The following is an 18,713-nucleotide window of genomic DNA, read 5'->3' as shown; positions in this document are numbered from 1 at the left end:
AATAAAATTTAAACAGGAATCTTTTTACAAAAACATTAGAATAAAAAGAATAGGGCCGGGGAAGAATACCAACAGCAACTAATCAATTCTTGAGGGAACTGGAAAGGAATATCTCTTACAAAGCAGGGAAAGACGGTTTGGGAGGAAGATGAGCAAGTTTTGGGGAAAACCCGCAATGGAGAAAGAAAAGAATGGGGAGAGGATGGGACTAAATTGTGGAAAATGTAGAAAATGGAAAGAAAAGAATGGGGTTGGATGCAAGCATAAAGAAGAAAGGAAAAAGACCTGGCGGAAAGAAGAGGAGCGGAATCGATATACATACAAAACAGGAAATGGAGCTGGGAGTGGGAGAGACTACCGGGTACAGGATTCAGAAGAGGAAGCAGGTGGGGCGGGAATGACGGACCTGTGGGAATGAGGATGAAGGTGTTTTAAGGGTGGCGATGTTAGGAGACAGGTTATGATGTGAGAGAATGAGCTAGGGAGAGGGTCCAGAGATGGGTTGGGAGTAGGGTGGGGGAAATAGTGATCTAAAGGGACAAGAGGCAGGGGCTTGGAGGGGCAGGGCCGTAAGAAAGAACGCGGCTAACGGGATGAGAATGAAGGCGCCAACACACTGCCAAGATGGAGTGGGGAAAAACTAGAGAGGGATGAGGCGGAGGGCAAAGGATCGGAGAGAGAGAATGAGGCTGGCTAGGGAAGAAAGGCAGAAGTTCGGCCCAGAATTAAGAACAGGGTCAGGACAGAAGACGTGTTTGGAGAGAAGACAGACTTGAGTGGAGGGGAATGGAGGTGCACTGAGCGGGGAAACCTCCCGGGCTGCTGGAAGGTGAGGACAGGTGGGAGTCTGGCAGATAACTTCTCACCGTAGAGTCCTTAAAGGACGTGCCCGGAAGAAAGGGCAGGCCATGCACGGGATTGGACACCATTGCAGCCGGTACCACCGCCGCCACCTAGGTCCTGCTTCGTCCTCTCCGGTTGCCCAGGCGACAAGCAGCGTTCGCGGGCACCTCCAGGCTCCATGGTAACGCTAAACATCCGGAACTCCCACGAGAGGAGGGCGGGGCCAGGAGACGCAGTCGTCACAGGAGGTTTGCGCTTGCGCCGTCCGCGGGACTCCGCGTTCTCGCGGTAAGGGGGCCGCGGCCTTGGAGCGCGGCTAGTGGGCGTGGTTGTGTCGGCCCCTCCCCTTCCGCTTCGCCCCGCCCCGCTCCCTGAGGATGAGACGTGGGAGCTGTTGGGTGGCGCGGGGAAAGGCGGGTGTAGGGAGGCGGTAGTTCTCGCTGTGAGATCCGGAGTCCGAGCAGTCCCTTAGATGAGTTGCAGATAGGGACGTTCCTTTTCTCCTTCCACCTAGTCCTGGCTGACCTCACTGCGCCCCGCCAACGCTGTGAGCTCAGGCACTCTTTTCTCCCCGCTCTGCCCCATGTCACACAGAAGTGTAAATGGTCGATCCGGTTGGCAGTGCTACTAAACTAGATCCATGCTTCTTGTAGGCAGGGGCCGAGGATTACCCATGATTGTGTTTCTGTTGCTCAGGGATGGTCAGTGAACTAATGCAATCATCTCATCCTTAATTCTCCCACTGCCACGTTGTATTTTTCCCTTTTTAACTTTTTTAAAATCAATCTTTCTTTCTCCTTCTTTCCTTTCTTTTCTTTCTTTGTTTCCTTCCTTCCTCCTTTCCTTCCCTCTGTCCCTCCTTCCCTCCTTCCCTCCTTCCTTCCTTCCTTCCTTCCTTCCCTACTTCCCTCCTTCCGTAGAGATGGTGTCCCACTATATTGCCCAAGCTGGTCTCGAATTCCTGGGGTCAAGCGATCCGCCCACCTCGCCTCCCAAAGTGCTGGGATTACAGGCGTGAGCCACCGCGCCCAGCTCTCTTTATTCTACCATCAATCTCTTCGGTTAAACACCTTCGTTCTTGTAGGGAAAGCCTTGAATATGTGCTGCAGGGCAGGGTGCACTGTGATAGGTACTTGATTTTTGTTGACTGAAGAGCTGGAGGTTGAAGGGTGGTCACCTCAATCCCTCGTTTGTACCTGCAGCTGCAATGAAAAGATCAGAACCACTAGGAGAAACACAGCTCCTTCAAAGAGAAAGACTAAGTCTTGGGAAAGAAGCAGATGAGTGAGGTGAAATATTGTCAGCATCACAGGTATAGCCTTTGATGCTTTTTACAAAACTTGCTTAAATTATTTTTTCTTAAAAGAAACGTAATCCTATTCCTGAAACATTTTTGCTGGGGTGGGGGGGGAGGGGGAAGAAAGTTATCCATTATTGCTGAGGAGCTTAAAAGTAAAAAGTAATCAAAACTCAGGTGCCGAGAGATTTGGATTCATTAGGTCTGACATGGAGGCCAGGAATCTGATTTTTGTAACAGGCGTTTGTGACAAACCAGTTTAGGAACATGATAGAGTAATAAGCCAGACACAGAAGGCATATCTCAGTGTTACAGGTGGTTTACTGCCAATACAGACAGCCGCTTTACTTTTATTGCTGCTTGTCAGAGCAAATCCCCCTGTTGGGTTTCACTAATTTGTGTGATGCTCAGGAGGCCCAGGACATGAATGCACTAAGTGGCACCTGAGGCAGTTATTGATGCCTGCTTACCATACCCTGCCCAGAGTGTTTCTTTTCTAACTCTTCTCCCCTTACTATGTCTGTTTCCTGTTCCTGTCCTTTTTTAAAACTTTTTTTCTTTTTCTGTAAGTACATTACCTTAATGCAGCAGTTTAATACATTTTTTAAAAACTTCAATGAAGTTTCTTTGCCTTTGGTGCTTTTTACAAAACTTGCTTAAATTATTTTTTTAAAAAGAAATGTAATCACATTCCTCAAACATTGATTAGCGCTGTGGAAGTTACTGAAAACTTTTAAAGCACCTGTCCGTTGTATTATACCTTAGACACCAACCGAGGTTGGATGCCAGTCACTGGAGGAATATGTCAAGATGGCAAGTTTGCTGGGGGCGGTGGCTCACGCCTGTAATCCCAGCACTTTGGGAGGCTGAGGAGGGTGGATCGCCTGAGGTCCGTAGTTTGAGACCAGCCTGGACAACATAGTGAAACCCCACCTCTACTAAAAATACAAAATTAGCTGGGCGTGGGGGCGCATGCCTGTAATCCCAGCTACTTGGGAGGCTGAGGCACGAGAATCGCTTGAACCTGGGAGGCAGAGGTTGCAGTGAGCCGAGATCGCGCCACTGCACTCCAGCCTGGGCAACAAGAGCAAAACTCCGTCTCAAAAAAAGAAAAAAAAAAAAGATGGCAGGTTTAACCTTTCAAAGATAAGGCACCTCTCCCACTTCTCTCCACCTCATTGATGCTGATTACCCAGAATCACTGGTTACTGTAATTTTTGCTGACTCTTCATGATAACCTTAAACTGTTAGAAGTTCCATGATCCCTCCCCACCCACTCTCTTATTAAAAGTAAATTTCATGGCATTAGGACACACTTTGAAGAGCCCTTCTTGACTAAGTGCATGGTTGCACTTGGATCTATATTCCTGGGCTGGGTAGGGAAGGAGCGTGTGGAGCTGGACAGGCTGAGTCATGCTAGGCCTATAGTTCATTATCGCATCTGTTTCTATTTGAGGAGTGCCCTCTGCTCATGCCTTTCTCTCCAGAAAAGCACACCAGTTAAATGGCTAAGGGTTGCGTTTTAACTACTTTCGGACCCCAGAAATGCATGAAAACAACTTCTGTTGGTCTATGGCCTCCTAAAAATGCTATCATCTCTGAGGATGGGAAGTCAGACATACTGCATCAGTGTTAAAAGGCACAGGGATAGGTCTGTAAAGAAGTGGGGCGGGAGGAAAGGCAGGGCTTCAGAAAGGTACCTGGATCCTCAGAAGGTCTGCTATGATTAAGAGTTTGTATCCCAGTCAGGTGCAGTGGCTCATGCCTGTAACTCCAGCACTTTGGGAGGCCGAGGTGGGCAAATCACTTGAGGCCAGGATTTTGAGACCAGCCTGGCGAAACCCCGTCTCTACTAAAAATACAAAAATTAGCTGGACGTGGTGGCACATGCCTGTAGTCGCAGGTACTCAGGAGGCTGAGGCAGGAGAATCGCTTGAACCGGGGAGGCAGAGGTTGCAGTGAACAGAGATCGTGCCACTGCATTCCAGTCTACACGACCACTTAGCATGCATTGCACTTCAGTTTGTACCCACCACTTCCCACTTAGTGGAATATATAAAAGAGGGCAGGAAACTGACCATTCCTGGCAGCTAAAGTAAGAAATGCCGTGATTGAAAGGCCATTGCATAAAGCCTGACTCAGAAGACCACAGAAATATTGCATGATTTTAGCAGGTGTTCCAAAACTTGGGGAATGGAAAAAAATGGAAAGGTCAGACTGCCAGGAGCCAAGCCTGAAAGCGGGCCTTGTGGGCTGGGTAATGTCTTCCAGGCAATCCTGATGGGACGGGCCATAAGCAGTCAGCTAAAATAAACCTCTCCTCTTTCAGCATTTTGCCCAGAGCTAGCTTTACCCAGAATTTGTTTTCAAAACTGTGACATTCTCATTCTGTAATACCTAAATTCACAGGACAAAAAATATCAAAGGGCTGTGTGTGCATGTGTCCTGGATTATTTCTGCGGTGATTTGGTGTTCTGCTTCCCTCTGCTGGATGAAAATGGTACAGCAAAATTTCTGGAAAAGAAAACAATCAATTACATACCGGCAGGTTTTGCAGGTACTTGGGGGTGTGGTGAGCATGTGAATATGGCCAGGGGGTGTCCCTCAGTCAGAGTGCTCTCTAGCATTCCTTTCCATCACTCCATGGCCTCTGAAATATTTTATCTAAAAAGAGGGCCCAGTCATCCACTTCGATCTTTGCCAAGTATGGGAAAAGGAGAAACATCCAGTGATTAGATTTAGGATCCACAGGAGATCTTCATTTGACACAAAAATTACATCATTTGGGTCTAGACTATTTTAGTCTTGACGTGGGCTCCTGCCTGGGGTTTGGGAAAACCTGTATTTCTGCTGTTTTTTCCTCCTTGAAGTCAAACCTATTCAATAGCTTTAGTTGATTCCGTTGGAATTCTCTTTCCTTGTCAAAGCTGATCAAACTTACTTCACAGGATATAAGCGTCATAAGAAGAGGGTCTTCGTTTCTTCATTGCCATTTTCCTAACTCTCATCACAGTGCCTAGCACTACATAGATGCCCATTAAATAGTTGTAAAATGACTGACCTACTACAGTTAATGAACGAATGTCACCTGGGAAAGTATTTTTCAAACTGCTGCAGATTTCCTTTAGCAGTTCTTCAAATCAACTTAATAGGTTGTGACCACAACGAGAATTATTTTTTAAAAAGGATAGAATATAAATTATCCGGATGCATTCCATTTTGTTTGGAAGAATAATTCAGTGAAAGTTTTTTCAAGATAGATACATACATATACATTCATAGTGAGAGTATATCGTGATCACAGTCAAAATGCTTGAAAATTGACACAGTCCAGTTAGCTCATTTTACTAATGAGAAATCTCCAGACCAAAAGAGATCAAGGAACTATCAATTAATGACTGGTTCCCAATTGAGTATTTCTTACACTCCACCTCAATCCCCTGACATCTAGGAAAGACAGTCCTCATTTAGCTCAGGACAGATCGTTGATCTTGGCATCCTGCTTGTGAGACATCTCTGGCATAATAAAGTTCTCAATAGTACAGAGAAAGAGAAGTGTGAGAATGTTGTGGTAGTAACATCGACTAGAGTTTTAGATTCCAAATGTGGACAAGAAGTGAATTCATTAATTCAGGTAAATGGCAACTTTGAAACAATGGGGAAATTGACACCTTCTATTGAGCATCTCAAACCACTTTCCTTTTCCCCTTTCACATATGCAGCATGAAACAGAAAGTGGGAACAGGTTAGGTCCTGAGAGCCACATTCCTGTCCTGTTAAGAGTATTTGTGTGAGTTTGGACAACTTACCTACCCAAGTCTCCTGCTTTTCATCTCTAAAATGAAAAGCCAAGACCAGAACTAATGATCATTAATTGTTTGAGGGTCATGGGATCATTTTTTAAATCTTGTAAAAGCTTTAGACTTTTGTTCCCTAAAATGCACACATTCACATGTACTTATAATTTCATGTAGTTCATGAAAGCTCCAGTGAGTCTAGAAATCACTTCATTGAGTTTTCCCCTCTGTAAAATCTATGGAATGAAAAGTCTACAATATGGTATCCCAAAGGCAGAATGATGTAGCGGTAAAGTGTGTGGACTGTAGGAAACTCTCCAGGACAAATGATTGTTTGACCAACAACCGAATTGGAAAGGAGTAAAAAGACTGAGGTAGAAGGGAAACCTATAAATTAAAAAGAGATTTAAGTAAAAAGTCAACCAATTGCAATGTGTGGGTCCTATTGGGATCCTGATTTAAACTAAATACTTTGAAATAATTATGACATTTGTGAGACCATTGGGAATTCAAATACAGGATATTTGATGGTAAGGAATTGTTCTTCAGTTTTTTAGACATGATAATGGTATTGTATTCCTGTGTAAAGAGTCATCATCTTTTAAGGATACATAAAAAGCATGTATTGTAGAAAAAATTATATAACATCTATAAAATTATAGATATTATATATCTTATATAATATATAAGATAGTAGATATTATATAATTATATAATGTCCAAAATAATATGGACAGAAGCCAGTAGGGATATAGATGAAACTAGATTTCCCATGATTTGATAATTGTGTATGTAATTACATGGGAATTCATCATACAATTCTATCTACTTTTGTATATGTTCAAGGTTTTTCATAATAGAAAAATAAAAATAAAATATTATGGACTGCAGAGTCAGACTGCAGAGGTACAAATCCTACCACTTACCAGCTCTGTGACCCTGCAGAAGTTTCTTAACTTTTTAATAGCCATAAACAGGAATAATAATTGTTGTTCCCAATTCACAAGGTTGTTGTGAGCATTAAATGAGTTCATATATGTTAGCACTTACACTGTAGTGCCTGGCACATAGTAAGCGCTCACTGACTGTTTGCCATTACCATTGTCTGGGGGAGCATGGTGAATGGACAGTTTGGTCAGTGACTGGGAATTGGAAAAACTATGGAAAATTAAAGACAGATTAAGGTAAAAAGAAACGAGAAAAGGGGGTTGGGGAAATATGTTGGGCACTTTAGAGAATGCAACATGTAGAAGGGTTTGGTTTGTGTGACTTAAGTCTTTCTTTCCTTTTTACCCGCCCCCCACCTACCAACTCTGAATAAATATCACACACACACACACACACACACACACAGAGACATCCTTTTAGAGGGTAGGAGGGCATCTAATCTCTTTTCAAGGTAGAGTTTATGAAAAGAGCACAGCGGCTTTCTGGTGGGCCACAGAGGAGGCTAGATGGCTGGAACTTTCCGCGGAGCCATGGTCTTTTCCCTATTTGTTTGGTTTACTATTTTTTTTTATCACCACTAGAATGCGAAGCAGACGGTGAATATAAAACCTTTGCACCCAAAGATGAAGGTGCTTCCAGGTAGATGAGTTGGTTGTGAGTACCAAGAGTAGAGGCAAAGACCCAGGTAGGAAGTTGCCAAGGTGCAACCCAGGAGCACCTGCTTACACAGGGTAGACTCAGATGGGAAACACAGCCACACGGAAACTGGCTGTTCACAACGTTTTCTCTGTACTTAACTCCCTACCACAGAGGTTCTATTGTATTCACACACGTGATAAGCTTCCCATCTGTATCTCTGCTGAGATCTGCAAATCCCACTTCTCCCTTTAATAGGGTATAGATGCGGGGGAAGGGAGGGGTCTTCGTGTCCCATTCTCTACCTGTGCTTGCTGAGTTGAGAGACCAAGAACCACTGGTTAGGAAAAAACTGTCCATTTCATAGGTAAAAACTGAGGTTGGCCCTGGGATGCAGTATTAGGTTTTCTAGGGTCATCATAACAAAGTACCACAAGCTGGATGGCTTAAAACAGAATTTTTTTTCTGTCACAGTTCCGAAGGCTAGAAGTCTGAAATCAGGGTGCTGGCAAGGCCATTCTCTCTCTGCCTGCCCCGCCACCCTAACCCACACACCCCATCCCCCAGTTTCTGCTTATTACCAGCAATCCTTGGCACTCTTTAGCTTGCAGATACATAACTCCCATCTCTGCCTACATTGTCACATGATGCTCTCCCCTGTGTGTGTCTCTGTGTCTTCACATGGCTGTCTTTCCTCTGTGTCTTCTCCTCTTCTTATATGGACACCAGTCATATTGAATTAAGAGATTGTCCAGCCAGGCGCGGTGGCTCACGCTTGTAATCCCAGCACTTTGGGAGGCCGAGGCGGGCGGATCACGAGGTCAGGAGATCGAGACCCCGGTGAAACCCCGTCTCTACTAAAAATACAAAAAATTAGCCGGGCGTGGTGGCGGGCGCCTGTAGTCCCAGCTACTCAGAGAGGCTGAGGCAGGAGAATGGCGTGAACCCGGGAGGCGGAGCTTGCAGTGAGCCGAGATTGCGCCACTGCACTCCAGCCTGGGCGACAGAGCGAGACTCCGTCTCAAAAAAAAAAAAAAAAAAGAGATTGTCCAGTATGACCTCATCTTAACTGCTTACATGTACAACTACCCCGTCTCCAAATAAGGTCACTAATTGAGGTAGCAGGGTTTAGGACTTCAATATATCTAAGGGACACAAACACACAATACATGGGAATCAAGAGGTACAAAAAACGAGTATGTGGACCAGTAGGGTTTCTTCTGTAGTCTGAGAACACTTGGGGACCATAGTGAGAAAGGGCGGTGCTGCCAGAATGTCTGGGTGATGTGTGTGTGTACCAATGGAAGGTTCTGCCTGATGCCTGAGTCTGTGATCATGCAGACTGAACGTCAGGGAAGGAATGTGGAGGAAAGCAAGAAATCTCCCATTTCCCAGGGAAGATGAACTACATCTTATTCTGTTGTGGGTGGAGAAAAATCCCTCCCAAGGACACAGAGCTCCTGTTCTGGTGAGAGACGTCTGGGCGCCCTTGGAGAGTGTGGATGAATTTGTGCAGAACTCACAACATCCTGCTCAGCATGAAGTGATAGAAATAATGACTGTGGGCCAGGTGCGGTGGCTCAGGCCTGTAATCCTGGCACTTTGAGAGGCTGAGGCGGGCGAATCACCTGAGGGTGGGAGTTCGAGACCAGCCTGACCAACATGGAGAAACCTGGTCTCTACTAAAAATACAAAATTAGCTGGGCGTGGTGGCACATGCCTGTAATCCCAGCTACTAGGGAGGCTGAGGCAGGAGAATCGCCTGAACCTGGGAGGTAGAGGTTGTGGTGAGCTGAGATTGCGCCACTGGACTCCACCCTGGGCAACAAGAGCAAAACTCCGTCTCAAAAAAAAATAAAAATAGAAAAAGAAATAATGACTGTGTGATTACCACTAGCACTTTCTGAACACAAACTTTGTGCCGAGTACTGTGTGCAAAGGTATTTTTCCTGGAGTAAAATTAGTCAGATTCCAAGATAATTTGTTCTTGTTTAGAAAAGAAAAAACACTAGATGGAGATATTTTGCATGTTGCCATTGTTGTCTTTAAGAAATTGGTTTAGCCTGGAATCGTGCTCAAATTTATTTTAATGAGGAATAAGATATATTAACAGGTCCTAAAGATAAGAAAGTATTCACTAGAGTCATTTTATAAACATTAGAGAAGCATGCGAAAATAATTTGAAGTCAGTGGTTCTTGAAGTGAGTTTCTGTCCTTCAGATCCTTCAGGTCATTACAGAGGGCTTCTGAGATTCTAATGCTGAGTAGCGCCATGTTGTATTCTAGCACAAAATACACTTAGGAATCTCAGCCTTGGTACCATTCGACAATAACAGTATAAGGACTTTTGCTTGGCTAAAGTGTCTAGAAATAAAGTGAGAACTGCATCCTTAGGTTTACTTCATTTATCAGGGGTGGGGAGATGGAAATCTACATTACACTTCCCTCTTAATTTTAAACTTTTTATAGTTCACACAAGTGACAATGTGAGAAGTTAGACAAAAGAATCTTCTACACTCACTTAGTTTTGGTGGCCAAGAATATAGACCCTAGATTCAAGGGCCTGAGTATCTGTGAGATTCCACTACTTAAGAGACAGGTAGTTGTGGGCAAATTTACTTTATGCCTCAGTTTCCTCATTTGCAAAATGGAGGCAGTATTAGTGCCTACCTCACAGGGCTACTATGAGGGTTAAATGAAAGAATCTAGGAAAACAGCTCAGCTCAGTTCTTGGCAAGTGGTGCATACTAGATAATGTAAACTGTTATTATCCCCAATTTATAGGCTCTGCCCTAGACATGTCATTCCATTTCTGCCCAGAGGATTATCCAGAGTACAAACTAGTGTCCAAAGAATGAGAAAACATTCAAAGCCTGTGTCGGAAGCGGAGGTCAACATTCTGGGCACTTTAAAAATGCTCTGGGAGGAATCTGGGAAGAATTCTGCAAGCATGAGAGTGTGGCCACAGGAACACGGAGTTTGCTGGGCCCAGACTACACGTGGAATAACTTGATGTCAATCTGGTTTTGTGCATATTGCAGGAAACAGAATTTGCTCTATTTTCTAAAGGCAAAGTAATGTGCAATTAGTAATTAATCCATATCGATAGATAGCTACCCTTAATTTCCTTGGACAGACTTCTTCCTCACATACCCCATTCCCAAAGTCACAGTAAAAGCAATTCTTCACAAGACCTATACAACCTGTCCTCATCTTCTGCTGTATTCTCCCTCTGTTCACACTGGCCTCCTGGCCATTCCTGGCATGCCCTGGGCTCAGAGCCCTTGCACTTTCTTCCCTTTGCCTGGGTGAGAAACAGAGCTGGCTCCATCACCTTTCTTGGTATTCTTCCCTGACCCTGTTTAAAATGGCGCACTTACCCACTCCTCCAGTCTATCTCTCTTCCTTGCTCTCTATTTCTCCTTGGCACCATCACCTTCTAATATATAATTTATTGATTTGGTTCATTGTTTCTCCATAAGGGCAGGAATTTGTGTGTTTTATTCATTCCTGCATCCCAGGTGCCTAGAACAGAGCCTGGTACCTAGTAGTGCTCACTGTGGAAGGACTGGCAATGAATCCATATACTCACAGGTTCAACAGGCCAGTCCTTACCCCCAGTGAAGTTATTTCTAGCACAGTTCTCTCTGAGAGCTTGATTCAGGAGAAACATTCCACGCAATTCTTTCAACATGAGAGATAATGTATCATTGGCTTGGATTAATGAGCCAGTATCAGCCACAACATCAAATTACCTACATAATATAATGTCAGAAGGGAGTGTAATGTCATTCTCGGTACTCCTGTAAACTGAGCCAGAAGGTTGATTTTGTAACTTAGAGAATAAAATACTAGGCTGCTTAAAATTTCTAGTTTACGGCCGGGCGCGGTGGCTCACGCTTGTAATCCCAGCACTTTGGGAGGCCGAGGCGGGCGGATCATGAGGTCAGGAGATCGAGACCACAGTGAAACCCCGTCTCTACTAAAAAACACAAAAAATTAGCCGGGCGTGGTGGCGGGCGCCTGTAGTCCCAGCTACTCGGAGAGGCTGAGGCAGGAGAATGGCGTGAACCCGGGAGGCGGAGCTTGCAGTGAGCCGAGATTGCGCCACTGCACTCCAGCCTAGGCGACAGAGCAAGACTCCGTCTCCAAAAAAAAAAAAAAAAAAAAAAAAAAATTTCTAGTTTACAATATCTGTTTTTTCAGGAATCTTTACATGACACTGCTACACCTTTTATCATTGACAATATTCTGACATAAGCCTTATTTTTCCCTAACAGGGATTTTATTTTACTGATGGATCCAAGGATTACTTTTCTTCCTACTTTTCTAGTTTCTTTAATAAGCATATATTGCTTTGAGAAATAATCAAAGACTTTTTTTGTGCTTTCTAGTAAGTCTGCAAAACTCACATGGCAGAGAAAGATTTTTAAAATCCCATGTTCAAGTTCATATCTCTTGTCAAAATCCCGGGGAAAGGTGATTGTTTAAAGAACTGACAATCCCATCAAAAGATAAAAGGGAGGATTTGAGATTTGGCAGGACTTTCTCATCCAAGGATCCAAACATATTTTCAGGAAACTGACTGGAGAGTAGGACTTGACTTTATAATCCAGTCCCCAAGGGCCCATGGACAATGAACTTTGGGGTTCTGAGAAGCCTCTGTGATGCAATGAATGCTTTATTCTGCATCCAAGGATGTGGGTGGAGTGAAGTCACTTTAACTCAAAAAAGAAATGATGCAACCCTGGCTATGCATGAGATTATTAGGATCAAAAGCTAAAAGATTATGTCAAAGTGTACATAATGCATAAAAGTGCTTCATTTGCTGTAAAAAGCTCTGCAAGTATTTGGTGCTGGTGTTTCTGATTAGCTGGACCGTGAATTTATCTGAAGGAAAAATGAGTTTAAACATTATAACTAGTTGTGTGGCTTCAAACCAGTCACTCGACCTTTCTAGTGTTTCCTAGTTCAATGGAGACCTGTTTGGCCTTACTTACCTCATACAGTTTAGAAGCTCATATTGATGTGGAAATGTTTTAGAAATCATAATGCACAATAAAATTTGAGCTGTTGTTCTGTAGCCTTCCATATGGTCCAGGCCTCCTGGAATCTTAAAATATAGTGAATACCTCTTCCAGTGAGAATCCTGTTATGTAAGAAAAGCCCTTACCATAGATAGATATGCTCCCAAAGTTAATATTTAAATGAATTATCTTTTTAATGCAGTGATTTTCCTTCCATGTTAAATTACTTCTATAATAAGTCCACAAAGGATATGGTTATTGTTTTAAGGAGGTAGCCAGAGTGCAACATGCTGTTTTCAACTTACCAAGTTAGGAACCTGTACTCAGGTTGGAACCACACATCCTCTTCCTTGAAGGATGGGACTTTATGTACCTGGGAAGTCTCTACTGCTTGTGGAAATTTAGGGCTTCTCTCTCTCTGTGTCTGGATGTGTCAAGTGTCCCCAGGACTGAATTAAAACAACTAGAGGGTAGTGAGAAGGGTTGGAGAAGTAGCATGAGTAACGGGAAGTAGAGGCAGCTTTAAGGTGACTGCCTTGCTACAGGGGAAGATGTTTCCAACCTCTGGAGGTAAAGGGGAGAGAGAGCTTAATCCTTATGAAGAAGTTCTGGGCCAAACCAGGTCCCAGCCTCTTGGCCCTCAGGCTGTGATTGGAACCACGATCTGGGGAGAGGGACCCTCATGGCCCAAGGAAAAGATACTGGTCCTCATTTAGCAGATGGCAGACTCTGCCCACAGAGTGTGTTTTTCCACACTGCCGTGTCTCCAGAGCCAATGTGGTACCTTTCACCAATAGGTGCTCAATAAATTCTTGCTAAATTAATAACTGAAGAGTGGTTAAACTAGTAACAGTAACAACAGAAGCATTTTCAAACTGCCTAGGGCCCCTGCTGGTGAAAAAAGGGGTTTGGACAAGAGTGACAACCATAATTCGACCAGTGGAGCCTCTAGCCATAGAAATGCTGTTTTCTTAGTGATTGTGATAGTACTATAGCCTGAAGCTGCAGTTGCCTGGAGAATCACCTTTTACACGCTCTTTCAGTCTAACTTTGAAGGCTATATAATTAGTTGGTTGATAGATGCCACATTTCACAACACGTACGTTGTAATACCTGCTATAGTTAAATCATAGTATAATTCATAATTTTTACATTTATAAAATTGTAGCCAATAAATTAAAAATTTTGAAATCTTTAACACTATTATCTATGAAACTAGGAATATTTATTTAATTACATTGAAATCTTCAGAGAAATCAACTTCATAGCTTTTTGTGGGGAAGCAATTTGTTCTACTCACAAGTAGGTATTAGGGTGTGTGTATGGGGGATATGTGTATGGGGGATAGGGTATGGAGATTTTTAAAAAGTTTTTATACTTTCCTGCTTCTTGGTAGAGGTAGTGTCCTGACCTCCTTTTCCTGACAATGTTTGTATAAATAAAACCTTTTAGAGGGGGCCTCTTCAAGGTAGTCCTTGTTAAGACCTTGTCAAAGAAACAAGGTAGCTGTTTCTTTAAATTTCTGACACTACAACAATGCATATACAAAATCACTTTAATGGTTATTCATATAAGTAGATTGATATAGACAGAAAATAGCTCCATTTTTTTTTGCCAAGCAATCAAGCAAAACACCAGACCAATAGAATTAGTAGACAGAAGCCTTGGGGACAATGGCTGTGCCCTTTCTGAGTAAGACATGAATGCCATCTGGAGGATCCATTTGAAACTACGGTGCCGTAACCAAAGAATCTAATGTCTTCAAGCATAAAGGTACTTTTTGTGAACAGGTGAGCAACAGAGGCAGGAATAACTACCTTCATTCTATGGACTTAAACTCCTATTTATTTCTAGCTTCCAGTAGAAGACTCTTGAGAATATTGTTATTGAGTGAAGTACTTTCCGCTGAAATGGGAAATGAACCCCTAGAGTCTTACAAGTATTATTACTCATCAGTAAATACAGGTCAGGAAGAATTAGGCAAGAGAGAAGCAGGCAAATGTGTCCTGTTTGCTGTGTCCTGCCATCTCCTCTCCCTCCACTGCATTTCATTCATGAGAAGATGTAAATCACAGATAGTTTAGTTTTTTCAAAGGTATTTACATTTTCATAGGTTGAAAGTCTAAATTAAGAGAGAGGAGAGATAAAGTTAACTAGCAGAATTTCCAGTAGGTATGTTGGAGGGGCTATGGTGGAATAAGCCATCTCCTTTATAAAATTGTTGATTATTCCTTTTAAACTAGGTCTGTTTCTTACTGATACACTAACTTTAACAAAAATGTTTTAAAAGGAGTAATTCCTGAAAAGTCTGAGTAGTTAAAAACATCTGCATTTCCTAGTTTATTTCTAAGAAGATTCTGATATTCTGAGGGCATGTCATAGAGTCTCCTACCTCAATGCCTCTCAAATATCTCCTATTAAAAAACTGTTTCTAGGGTGGGCATGATGGCTAATGTCTGTAATCCCAACACTTTGGGAGGCTGAGGTGGGAAGATCACTTGAGTTCAGGAGTTCAAGACCAGCCTAAGCAACATGGCAAAACCCTGTCTCTACAAAAAATGCAAAAATTAGCCAGGTGTGGTGGCATGCGCCTGTAGTACCAGGTACTTAGGAGGCTGAGGTGGGAGGATTGCTTGAGCTGGGGAGGTTGAGGCTGCAGTGAGCCGTGATTGCATCACTGCACTCCAGCCTGGGCGACAGAGTAAGACCCTGTCTCAGAAAAAGAGATTAAAAAAAAAATTTCCAACCACTTGAGGGGCCAATACTTGTATACATTAAAATCGTATGGCAATATCTTAATGCCTGTTCCTGTGCTCATCATGTCACAGGCCATTAACAATGTTCAGATTGGCACTGGTCTGTGCACCCATCTGATCACTGCTCTACCTCCGGTTCTCTCTTTTAAAAAATAAGTGAATTTGAACTAAAGATCTCTGCCCACAATACCACCAGTTACCTTCAAGAGCTTGACTTACACCTTCTTCCCTTCTGCTCTCTTCCCTCCCTTCTCCTTCCAACTTTCAAAATAATACAGTCTTTGAATCTGTAATAAAGAAAACTTCAAACAATTTCTAGTCCCTATTTTAAATTGACCTTCTACTAACAACGTATTTGCACAATTCCCCCATCCTCTTGTTCAGTTCAACCCAGTTCAGTTTTGCTAATTTTATTTGCCATAAATTTGTCCTAGACACCAGAAGCTTGTATAAGACACTTGGGTAACACAGAAGTTCAGATATTTGAGGATTAACAGGAGAAATCCATCTAAGAAAACAATGTAGCTGACAAGACGCATGCTTTCTTGATATAAAGATTATTGGAAAGCTTCAGTTGAATATGTTTGTTTGTAGCCAAAATACAGATTCAGAAAGTCTTTTGTCTGATAAGCAATTCTAGCTTTCTGAAGTTTCTTTCATTCACGAATTGAAGAGCAATATATATTTTTTCTTATCCCAATAACCCAAAACAGAAAATTCTACATGGGCATATATTAAGTAAAGTGTTCATACATTTCCATTTATAAGGCACAAAACTCACAAATCTCACAGAAAGGAAGAACAAAAGATTTCAAGACAATAAAGTAAACTCAGAGGAGGTTCATCAAACTGGAGTTCAATCACGTCCCTTTTTGGTAACTAAGGGACCTCATACTGAAAGGAATCATTGCCTCTGAAAAGAGGGCTTCTGAGCCCTTCTTTTGACACAGCCTCCTTCACTGGATTAGTGCAGAAGTCAATCCTCAGGGAGGGCTGCATGGCCAGAACACATCAATCCCAAGCACCACCTATCCCATAGAAGCTTCTGGGCAGCAATGCTCCAAACAAACCAGGGTGCCTGGTTCACATGTTCTCACCCGAAGGAGCCTTCAGGGACCAATCTACAGTAAACACACATGCTTGCCTATCCCTGTACTTGAGTATTTTAAGGGTTCTGCTCTAAGCTGAGGCAGGACTGCCTGCCTGAGAACCCTGAATGGGGTTAGTTATGTGGGTCCTTCGTGGGGCAGCATCTATGTAGAAGGCTGGACTTTGGGTTCCTCTTGAAATAATGAGGTCCCTAGAGGGATCCTTAGAACCAACTAATCCTACCAAGAGCTTTTAAAACATGCTGGTCAAATATGGAGATTCCCTGGTGCAACACCCAGATCTCCTGGTCTGTTAGGTAGCCCTGATAACTCTCAAGTAATCCTGTAGTCCACCGGTAAAAAATAGACGGGTCCCATGACACCATATAGTATCTATGGTTATTGGCTGGGCTCTTGGCACTGTAATTTCTAGTACTGTTTAGATTAGTATTATATGAGAATAAGCTTCCTGAATGTCCACACGAATCCAAGCATTTCCTGGAAGTATGACTGCTTCCTAGTCTTTTATATTACCATGCAAGGTAGGGATGGGAGTGAACAGCACTTTAGAGAAAACTGCCAGGTAGACAGTTATCCTGAGAAAAGGGTTAGTATTATAGTTGTCGAGAAAGGAGGGACCAGAAATCAGATGAACTGAGTAATTCATTATGTCATCTTGAAGGCTTTTCCACTCTGGACAATTTGAAATCCAAATGAAATTGGGTCCTTGGGTCAATTTATTCCATTACCAAAGAACAGCATAGTAAGATAGCCATTCCAACAGGGTGAGGACCAGTCACCTACTTACTTTCCAGTCCAATTTTATTATCCATTCAGCTTTTAGGAATTGACCGTGGAGGCCATAGTCAGAATTTTGCTAAATTTTCAGGCATGAAGATGATTCTCCTTAATTCAATGTCTCATGAATCTTAGTCAAGATCTCTTCCCTTCCTGTGCCTTGTTAAGCTATGATCCAAAAGGAAAAGGAGTATTCCTTTTATTAACAACAACAAAACTCTTAAATCCTTTGGCTTTCAAACACTGCAGCTATAACATATCCTTGGATATATGTATTAATTTAAAAGCCAATCCCTTAAAAGTCAGCCTCTGTTGTATCAAGTTTTCTCCAAATTATGAGGGGCTTCCTCCACACGTTGCCCCACTTGCCAGCCTCAAGAATCTTTCTTGGTCAGTCTGGCCTTGACTTTGTGCCTCAGAAGGGCTGCGGTGGCAGCACTGCAGGCAGCCAGGAAGAAGAAGGAGAGGCAGGCCATGTGGACAGACAGGGGTCCATGGCGCTGCAGGAAGATCTCCTGCCGCCCCTGGTAGTCCAGGAGGATGGCCTCCAGCTGGGAGAGCGTGCAGATGGACAGAAAGGCATGGAAGATCTGATGCCCATGGCCCACGATGTCACAGGAACCCGGGAAGTACTTCTCAGGCACCGGGCAGGAGAAGAAATAAGCGCTAACCAGGAAGAAGAGGATCTGGAGGGTGTGGTACCAGGCTGCTTGCTCCTGGCAGCCAGCCAGGTGACAGAGTGCCACACGGTGTGCCACAGGGCTGATGTCTAGGATAAAGGCCAGCCCTGCCGGCACCACTTGACAGATCTTCCTCATGACTGGATAAGGCCTCCGGTAACGATATTTCGCATAGCAACAGCCAGCACAAGATAACCAGCCACAGAAGGCAGCTGCTGGCAAGAAGAAAAGCCAGAACCGCTCATACCAGGCCTGGTCAGAGCTGTAGAAGAAATGAGCCAAAGCACTGCCATATTGGTAAACGCTCACGCCAACATAGTCCACAAAGTAGAAGGTGTAGTGGGAGAGCTCTGACTTGGACTGCAGCAGGTGGGCCAGAAGGCTGCAGGTGAGGTAAGTGATTGACGACAGGATGAAGAGGAGCAGAGGCAGGGAGTGGGTAGACGCCCATGGCAAGGCCTCAGCCTCGGCAAAGGCCCAGAATCGCAAGAGGACGGCCAGGGCTGCCAGTAAATGGGTCCAGACGTTGACCACCTCGTTGTGTTTCTGAAAGAGGCTGAAGAAGTAGTAGCGCCACTCGTGCCCTGTGGGGCGGTAGCCGGTGCGGATGTAAGGCTCCCGGAAGAGCTGGGGCACATCCGTTTCCGGGACAGTGCAAGGCATCTTGGGAAGCCCATCCTCCAGGATCTTGGGCAGACGGCGCAGCTGCTGCCCGCTGACCGACAGGGTGCTCAGGCGCTCCAAGATGGCGGTCGTCATGGCTGCGGCCCGCCTGCACACCGTGCCGCGCCCTAAGGACAGGGGATGCAACCTGCAGAAAAGAAAGGAAAATTGGCAAAGCCG

The 18,713-nt window shown here is 43.8% G+C and overlaps 2 protein-coding genes across 6 annotated transcripts in view; both read right to left on the bottom strand.

Annotated features, from left to right (window-relative positions):
• EFHC1 (EF-hand domain containing 1) overlaps window positions 1-18,713 on the bottom strand; it is a 172,269-nt gene that overhangs the window by 105,359 nt on the left and 48,197 nt on the right. Inside the window, exons 2-3 of one of the 3 annotated variants that reach the window (XM_063632143.1) lie at window positions 3,841-3,989; window positions 867-2,045 (exon numbers count right to left, since the gene is read on the bottom strand). In XM_063632143.1, the coding sequence (XP_063488213.1) occupies window positions 867-929 (63 nt within the window). In that variant the 5' untranslated portion in view covers window positions 930-2,045; window positions 3,841-3,989. Of the gene's footprint in view, window positions 1-866; window positions 2,176-3,840; window positions 3,990-18,713 lie in introns of those variants that run through there. The other 2 variants (XR_008654342.2, XR_008654341.2) reach the window with 2 other exon arrangements.
• Window positions 14,086-18,713, bottom strand: part of PAQR8 (progestin and adipoQ receptor family member 8) — a 52,903-nt gene continuing 48,275 nt past the window's right edge. For all 3 annotated transcript variants that reach the window (XM_055264457.2, XM_055264458.2, XM_063632144.1), the window contains one exon: window positions 14,086-18,681. In XM_055264457.2, coding sequence (XP_055120432.1) covers window positions 17,565-18,629 — 1,065 coding nt within the window. In that variant the 5' untranslated portion in view covers window positions 18,630-18,681 and the 3' untranslated portion in view covers window positions 14,086-17,564. The remainder of the gene's footprint in view (window positions 18,682-18,713) is intronic.

This window comes from Symphalangus syndactylus, chromosome 23, assembly GCF_028878055.3.
Source record: "Symphalangus syndactylus isolate Jambi chromosome 23, NHGRI_mSymSyn1-v2.1_pri, whole genome shotgun sequence".
NCBI classification, from domain to species: domain Eukaryota; kingdom Metazoa; phylum Chordata; class Mammalia; order Primates; family Hylobatidae; genus Symphalangus; species Symphalangus syndactylus.
The sequence above is the reverse complement of the archived record's forward strand: the minus strand, read 5'-3'. Positions and strand labels throughout refer to the sequence as shown.